The 9,281-nt window shown below is 34.8% G+C and overlaps 1 protein-coding gene across 4 annotated transcripts in view; it reads left to right on the forward strand.

The window, feature by feature from the left end:
* The window catches only part of LOC121387568 (dynein heavy chain 7, axonemal-like), a 121,646-nt gene extending 112,601 nt beyond the window's left edge, over positions 1–9,045 (forward strand). For 3 of the 4 annotated variants that reach the window (XM_041518723.1, XM_041518725.1, XM_041518726.1), the window contains 4 exons: positions 3,338–3,568; positions 4,502–4,832; positions 5,760–5,863; positions 7,260–9,045. In XM_041518723.1, coding sequence (XP_041374657.1) covers positions 3,338–3,568; positions 4,502–4,832; positions 5,760–5,863; positions 7,260–7,466 — 873 coding nt within the window. In that variant the 3' untranslated portion in view covers positions 7,467–9,045. The remainder of the gene's footprint in view (positions 1–3,337; positions 3,569–4,501; positions 4,833–5,759; positions 5,864–7,259) is intronic. The other variant, XM_041518724.1, reaches the window with a different exon arrangement.
* The last annotated feature ends 236 nt before the right edge of the window (positions 9,046–9,281 follow it).

Raw genomic sequence — 9,281 nt, forward strand, 5'->3', positions numbered from 1 at the left:
ATCCCATGCATAATCTCTCCATCATTAACTCAATAATAATAATGATTCTACCCTAAAACATAAAAAAATCCTACTAGTAAATGGAATTATTTAGTTGTAATTTTTTTGTAGGCATATAGCTGAAATTATAAACAGTATGTTTCAAAGCAAAAATTAATAAATATTTTTGCCAGGAATCACCATTATTGCAACTAGCACCTTTAAGAAAATGGCCATGTCACAAAATATGCAATGGAAAACTACTCTCGACAGCGTTTTCCACAGCAGTTTTGTGATTATGCAAGAGAGGCGTTTAATTAGTCAGAATTACAAATTGAAAGTTCCACAGCAAAACAAATGCTATGGACAACTGAAAATACCATGTCAGTCTCCACGACATTGCCGACTGTCTTGGATAGTCAGTATAGAGTTGATGATGTATAATTTTTATAAGAAATATTTATAAGAAATCATCAGATTTGTAATTGGATAATATTTGTAAAATGTGTATTACTGGTAGTTATATTTATGAAATATTTTATTTATTTAAGTATTGAATTTTTTAAATTTTAATTATGGCTTATAAAATGTGAGCGATATAATTTTTACATAGTTAATGATACATTAGACTATATCATTGGACTGACTGACTTAATGTTATAGGAAAAGAAAAATAATTCAGTAAGGTTATAGCAAAACAAAAAATTCAGTGAAACCCATCTAAACTGGACAAAGTAAAAAGTTTGGTTTTAAGAGATAAATGTTTACAATTTAGAGTGGTTCTGTATTACAATAAACTTATAGAGCCAAATTTACAAAGCCTGTTTTAGTCTTACATGCATATAACTACATACATCTACAATGCTTAAACAGCTGCATCTAAGAAAAACAGGTTTTGTAAATTCGTACCCTTGTTACGAGGAATTTTGGTTTACAGAGGGTCCAGTTTCTAAGGCTTACTCTGTATACTTACATGAACTTTTCTTTATGCAGTTGGTTTTGCTATTCTGTATTTTAGAACTCTCATAACTCCATATACTATAGAGTGGCCTGTATTTTGCCTCTGTGATATATATGGCTTTTTTCTTTCTTTCGTTTTTCACAGTCTTGTTTTTAATAAGAGACTAAAAAAACATGTACATGTAACTAACCCAGAATCTGTGTGTCCATCTTTTTTTCTAACATGAATTATTTTCGTGCTCCTCTGTCTATAGGCTGTGATGTTTATCTAGATGTAGATATAGATTGTAAATACATCAGTCTGTAGAAGGCTCGATCTGGTCTTTCTTCATTCTTCAATTTACTGTGTAATTAGTAGAAATGCTAAACTAACTCTCTCTCTCTCTTGTAATCTAGTATGTATTCAGTCTTCAGGCCTCTCCATCTAGGGTGAACAGTTGCTCATGCTCACCTTACACTCGTGCAGAGCAGGGCTCAAACTTAACGATGGCACCGACGCCAATTGCCGACATTGAGATATAAATTGCCATAGGTAGAGAGCATCACCGATGGCACTTCTGTGCTGCCGGTAAAGCTCCTGAACAATGGCAAAATGTATACACATTAATTATCTGCCAGTATTTAACATTTGCACATTTGAAGTATGTCTACATACTCCAAAATAACCTTTCAGTCATGTTTATTTGCTGCATGCCATATAGTCAGGCTGAAAACTGCCATCAGTGAGTTGTTTCACCCATGGCAATTCTTTTTAAGATTGCTGTGGGAGACAAATTGTTAAGTTCGAGCCCTGCCAGAGGTAGAAAGCAGTAAGTGTTACTGCACTCGTCTTTCAGCATCTTAGCAGGTGTGATCTAGCTCAGTTGGTAGAGTGTTGGACTGAGACGTGCTGTGTCACTGGATCAAACCTCCTCGGTGCACTCGTCTTTCAGCATCTTAGCAGGTGTGATCTAGCTCAGTTGGTAGAGTGTTGGACTGAGACGTGCTGTGTCACTGGATCAAACCTCCTCGGTGCACTCGTCTTTCAGCATCTTAGCAGGTGTGATCTAGATCAGTCGGTAGAGTGTTGGTCTGAGACGTGCTGTGTCACTGGATCAAACCTCTTCGGTGCACTCGTCTTTCAGCATCTTAGCAGGTGTGATCTAGCTCCGCCGGTAGAGTGTTGGTCTGAGACGTGCTGTGTCACTGGATCAAACCTCCTCTGTGCACTCGTCTTTCAGCATCTTAGCAAGTGTGATCTAGCTCAGTCGGTAGAGTGTTGGTCTGAGACGTGCTGTGTCACTGGATCAAACCTCCTCAGTGGTCTCATTCTCTGGTTGAGGTTTTCCTCATCCCATTCAAGTGTCCCACGACTGGTATATCAAAGAACATGGTGTGTGCTGTCCTTCCCATTGGAAAGTGCATATAAAAGATCCCTTGCTGCTAATGAAACAAATGTAGCGGGTTTCCTCTAGGACTTTGTATCAGGAATGACCAAATGTGTATGACATCCAAGCTGATGATTAATAAATCAATGTGCTCTCATGGAGATGTTAAAAATGCATGGAAATGTTCTCCTTATTTTGAAATTTCTCACCGGGAATTATTGTCAGAACAATGGCTTGCTTTCTTGCCATTTTCAAATGGAAAGGCCTGATCTTTCTTAGTACATGTAGTTAGAAATGTATACCTTAATATTTATTTAACGATCCATTTTATGATTAATTAATTCTTCTAGATTAAATACAGATTGAAGAATTATGTCTTGATATTTTTTTACATGTGTTATTCTTTTTTAGTAATGTTCTCAGCATAAAGTGAAAATTGATTTCAAATTATCAGTTTTGAATATTTTAATGTTTTATGTATGACAAAGTGGGAAATATTATGCTACTTGTGAAACATTTTAAGTCCTCTGATTTAGAGAAAGGAAACTGCAATAACTTAGGTGGAGTTTAGTACACTAAAGCACTTGTTTTCTAGAAGAAAAATTATAGCTACAGTACATGTATATAAGTGTGAGGTTTGTGCAGCTGAAAGGTGAAGTGTTAACCACATCATAATATTAATTATGTTAATCCTTTATTAAACTGTACATACATGTAAAGATGGATAAAACATTGACATAGCAAAATATATGTTTACAAAATGTTAGTTGTGCTTATACTTGTTTTAGGTGGATGAAACATTAATGAATTTTAAATGTTGCCAAAATATTTATTTTATCTTATTAGTTGAAAAAGGCTTAGTTTATATTACAGCTCTTTTTGGCTTTAAGTTACCTATTACATCTATATCAAAAGTAACCAAGCATCAGTATTGAGTATAGAGGAAGAATATGCAAATGTTTGTTTTAAAAATAGGTACAAAATTATTTTTAGATACATTTTAAAATAATTTTTTAAATAATATTGTTCAGGCGAGAGCAACAAAAGCTGGTGGAAAATCGACCGACGACATCGTTGATGAAGTCGCTGCAGACATCTTGTCGAAACTGCCGCCCAACTTTGACACGGACGCGGCACTGCGGAAATACCCGACATCGTACAAACAGAGCATGAACACTGTGCTGGTGCAGGAGATGGTGCGCTTCAACAACCTCCTGTCCGTCATCCGCAGCAGTCTGGTCAACATCCGCAAGGCCATCAAGGTATATATACACTATAGTGTCTTGTAATTATTAATCAATAACTTCAACAACCCCCTGTCAACATCTACAAGGCCATCAAGGTATATATACACTATAGTGTCTTGTAATTATTAATCAATAACTTCAACAACCCCCTGTCAACATCTACAAGGCCATCAAGGTATATATACACTATAGTGTCTTGTAATTATTAATCAATAACTTCAACAACCTCCTGTCAACATCTACAAGGCCATCAAGGTATATATACACTATAGTGTCTTGTAATTATTAATCAATAACTTCAACAACCTCCTGTCAACATCTACAAGGCCATCAAGGTATATATACACTATAGTGTCTTGTAATTATTAATCAATAACTTCATCAACCTCCTGTCGACATGCACAAGGCCAGCAAGGTATATATACACTATAGTGTCTTGTAATTATTAATCAATAACTTCATCAACCTCCTGTCGACATGCACAAGGCCAGCAAGGTATATATACACTATAGTGTCTTGTAATTATTAATCAATAACTTCATCAACCTCCTGTTGACATGCACAAGGCCAGCAAGGTTTACATAAGCATACGAAACAGGAGGCCTAGTGCTGGAGCAATACCTCAAATTCGATCAAAAATTGAGAGATGTTCGGTCAAAATGTGCTAAACTGAGACCTTTTTACCGTGTATTTCCATTTTTCTACCTGCAAGATTAGTTGTAATCCATGTGAAAAATGCATAGTGATTCATTTAATATGTTTAAAAATTGTTTAGGTTATTTTAATATGTTTTAACATGTCTGGAAATTGGATCAGCAAATTCTAAAAAAATTAATATGTTTTAAACAGTTTTTTAACGTGTTGAAATTGTATCAGCGACTTTTAACAGTTTTAATATTTTTTAACATTTAAAAAAAAATTAAAAACATTTTTAAATCCATTATCCAGGGTCTCGTGGTGATGTCCACCGATCTTGAAGAGGTGACCATGAGCATCCTGAAGGGCAAGATCCCGGGGATGTGGATGAAGAAGTCCTACCCATCCCTGAAGTCTCTCGGCAGCTACGTGAACGACTTCATGACCCGACTGAAGTTCCTGCAGGACTGGTACGACGTGGGCCCGCCACCGGTCTTCTGGGTGTCGGGCTTCTACTTCACACAGGCCTTCCTCACCGGGGCGCAGCAGAACTACGCCCGGAAATACACCATCCCCATCGACTTGCTCGGTTACGATTACGAGATCCTCGAGGACAAGGAATATGACGAGCCACCCGACGATGGTATGTGCTGTCTTGTCGAATAAAATTCGTCCAAACTATACATCCATACTACTTCAAGTCATGAAATGCCACCACAGATTAATTTATTTTATATATATATTTACCAGATGATATAATTTTTGTTTTGTAAATTAATCAGTCCTGACCTACTACTGATGTAATTTGTGTTTTGTAGATTAATTTCTCAAAATACTTATAGTCCGTCCCAGCCTCCATTTCAGTTTGGTTTGGTATAAGAAGAAAAGTAAAAGTGTTTTGGAAATAACAAAAAAATCCACTATTTTTGTTTACAATTTAGAAAACAATCGGCACAGAAATAAATAACTTGTAGTAAATTCCAAGGTGTTCTCTGTAGGAAGAACTATAAGTCTTGACCTGCTATCACAGATTAATATATACTCTTCAAAACAAAGTAGGGGAACCTGAAATATTCATGTTTATTCCGGCTTTTTCTTTGTGGTGTTGTTCGGGTGGTGGTGGTGGTGTAGTAGGATTAATTTGTTTCATATATTTACCAGATGATATAATTTTCTGTCCTGTAGATTAATTTGTCAAAATATTTAAGTCCTGACCTGCTAATGCTTGTTCAGATTAATTTACTTGTTTTAAACAATATTTATTATTATTATTATTAATATTATTGTAAAAAAAAATTTGGGGGGAGGGTTGGGGGGTAGCATTAAATTATTTAATATATTTACCATATGATATAATTTGTGTCTTATAGATTAATTTATTTTGTACGTTTAACCTGTTTGTTGTGTTTTTTATCTTCCAGCTGACAAATAAAATGTGAAATAATTTGTTCAGAAGGCTGGAGTGTCATACTATTAAACAAACATTCATGATAGTATCTTCAATAATATAATATGTCTTTTCTTAAAATAAAAATAAATCTAGTTTTTTTGTCTTCTTATTTTTCCTTAGGAGTGTATGTAAAAGGTTTGTACGTGGATGGAGCGAGATGGGACAGGAAAGCGAAGTTGCTGGCCGAGTCACTCCCTAAGGTTCTCTTCGACACCATGCCAGTGGTTAGTCAGTTTTGTCTTGTATTGAGCTATTTCTTGTCTTGGCAGGTGCACCACGACTGGTATATCGAAGGCCGTGGTATGTGCTATCATGTCTGTGGGATGGTACATATAAGGGGCCAGATTTAGCTCAGTCGGTTGAGTGTTCGCCTGAGGTGCTTGTGTTGCAGGATTGAACCACCTCAGTGGATCTATTCAACTGATTGGTTTTTTTCGCAAATGGGTCAAAGGCTGTGGTACGTTTTTTCCTGTCTGTGGAATGGTGCATATAAAAAAAAAAAAAATGCTACTAATGGAAAAATGTAGCGGGGTTCCTCTCTAAGGCTATATATGTCAAAATTACCAACTGTTTGACATCCAATAGCTGATGATTAATAACTCAATGTGCTCTAGTTGTGTCTTTAAACAAAACAAACTTTAACTTTTTTGTCTGGTGTGCATGTGTCAGTAGATGGTGTGTCAGATTTTGGTGGAGAGCAATCACAAGAATAACTAAGCTTTACTTGTAAAACATGGTAACTCGACTGGTATCATCTTGTTTTACAGATGTTGTTGAAGCTTTAATTGTAAAACATTGTAACTCGACTGGTATCATCTTGTTTTACAGATGTTGTTGAAGCTTTAATTGTAAAACATTGTAACTCGACTGGTATCATCTTGTTTTACAGATGTTGTTGAAGCTTTAATTGTAAAACATTGTAACTCGACTGGTATCATCTTGTATTACAGATGCTTTACTTTTAAAACATCGTAATTCAATGCCTGTCATCTTGTATTAAAGATCTGCATGGCTAAATATGTTTTACTTGTAAAACATCGTAACGCGACTGTCCTTGTTGTCTTGTATTAGAGATGTGATTGAATAAGCTTTAGTTATAAGTTATTACTGGTCGTCTTGTCTTACAGATGTGGGTGGGTAATCATTAATTGTCGTCTTGTATTAGAGATGTGATTGAATAAGCCTTAGTTATAAGTTATTATCGGTCGTCTTGTCTTGCATGTGATTGAGAGATTCATTGTATTAGAGATGTGATTGAATAAGCCTTAGTTATAAGTTATTACCGGTCGTCTTGTCTTACATGTGATTGAGAGATTCATTGTATTAGAGATGTGATTGAATAAGCTTTAATTATAAGTTATTATCGGTCGTCTTGTCTTGCATGTGATTGAGATTCATTGTATTAGAGATGTGATTGAATAAGCTTTAATTATAAGTTATTACCGGTCGTCTTGTCTTGCATGTGATTGAGATTCATTGTATTAGAGATGTGATTGAATAAGCTTTAATTATGAGTTGTTATCGGTCGTCTTGTCTTACATGTGATTGAGATTCATTGTATTAGAGATGTGATTGAATAAGCTTTAGTTATAAGTTATTACTGGTTGTCTTGTCTTACAGATGTGGCTGAAGCCGTGTAAGAAGTCTGACATCCCCGACAACCCGGTGTACCGCTGTCCTGTGTACAAGACAAGTGAGAGACGCGGTGTGCTCTCCACCACAGGCCACTCCACCAACTTCGTCATCGGCATGATGCTGCCATCCGACAAGCCTGAAGAGCACTGGATCATGCGTGGCGTCGCGCTGCTCTGTCAGCTCGACAACTGATGTGGCGCCACGGTAACCAGCCCTTTCAGACATGAAAAAAACTATTTCTGTTTTCTTCTTTTTCAATTTATTTTTTAAATTTATTTTATTTATTTATTTTTATTATTATTATTTTATTTTTTTACCTCTAATTTTATTAAGGAATGGTAATTGTTTTTTGGGGGATTTTATGGGTGGAAGGGCCAAATTGTACGTTTTAAAAATTTAAATAGTGGGATTTTTAAATATTGCCGTGTTTTGGGGGTTTTTTTATATTCAAAAAATTATTATTATTATTATTATTTTATTAATGTATATTCATATTTTGTTTCCATTCACAATGATCTCAGTTTTGAAAAAACATAATAAACATTGTAATAGGACCAAATGAAATTTGACCAACTTATATAACCAACAAATATAATATATGGGTGGGTTTTTATTTTTTTTTTTTTTTTTATTATTCGTTTTTTTTAATTTATTATTTTTAATTTATTTTCTTTAATTATTATTATTATTTTTATTTTTATTTATTTATTTATTTATTTTACTGAAAGGGCAATCCAGTGGATGTTCAGGCCTGTCTGATAATAACACCTGAAATATATAAACATTCAAACTCAGGTGTTTTGTCGTGAGACCAGCCATGAAGGTCGCCTGCCTTGAACTTGGACCTAAGTGAAGTGTTTTAATATCTTGAGAACATCATCTGAAAATCGTTTTGATGACAACCTTGAACCAACTGAAATGTGGATTCTGTGTTTTATTTATCTCTACAGATATATGTATGTGTTGTGTACATTTTATTTTTCACTTCGGGAATTTGTTGGGGGGTTTTTTCCCCCTCAAGCAGCCTTAAACTTTGACCTCTTTGAAGTGTGTTTTAATCCTTAGGGGACTCCTTTAACAAAAAGATGACTTATAATATATGTATTTTATTCACCTTTAAAGTGAAATTTCAGTGAGAATTTTGTTTTATATTACTGACAATCTGAAGTATTTTTTTATATATATATATATATTAATATACGATACGTGTTTTGTGGAGTTGTGTGTATTGTTTTCTTGAAGGAACCTTGGAGCGAGAACTTATTTTGCAAGAACTGCATACGTTCCACAAACTGACAACTTTGTGATATCACAACTGCTATGCCGTGCTGCTTATTCCGATGTGTTTTTGTGCTTAGATTATTGTCCTCATTATAATCCGTCCATCCACGCATCCGTCCATCCATCCATCCATACTGCTAGTTTTCCAAGCATGTGTTCTGTGATAGTGTGGTTGTTTTGTATTTACACAAGTTTGAGCTATGCATAGCTTGATTTTATTCGCATATATTGTCCACATTTATTGTTTGCCAAAATAATATTTTAAACAAATAGTATTAAGATTTTTTTTATTTCTGTTTGTCAAAATACATGTGTATTAAATATATTTTAACAACTAATTCTTCTTGAAATAGTTTGGCTTTTTGGGTAGGAGGCTTTTGTTTTTGGGTCAAAAGTTCTTATTAAGTGTATTTTAATAACTTCTTGAAATAAGCATTGTTTTTGTTATTTTTAGGGGGGTGGGGTTTGAGTGGGTGTGGGGTGGTATAGATGGGGGACATTTTTTTCTGGACGGGGTCAGACCATGTTGTATATTGTTACAGGTCATTTGTGTTGGCTAGTCCACTATTTTATGCAGGGGTGAAATGGTTTACACTTTGCTTTTCAGAATGTTTATTTAATTTTGTTTTTAACCCCTTTACTCATACAATTTTTAAAAGTTTTTGCTCCCCATTCTATTACTATAATAATCCACACTGAAGGGTTTAAAATATGTGATGTGTATGA

Source organism: Gigantopelta aegis, chromosome 13 (genome assembly GCF_016097555.1).
Source record: "Gigantopelta aegis isolate Gae_Host chromosome 13, Gae_host_genome, whole genome shotgun sequence".
NCBI classification, from domain to species: domain Eukaryota; kingdom Metazoa; phylum Mollusca; class Gastropoda; order Neomphalida; family Peltospiridae; genus Gigantopelta; species Gigantopelta aegis.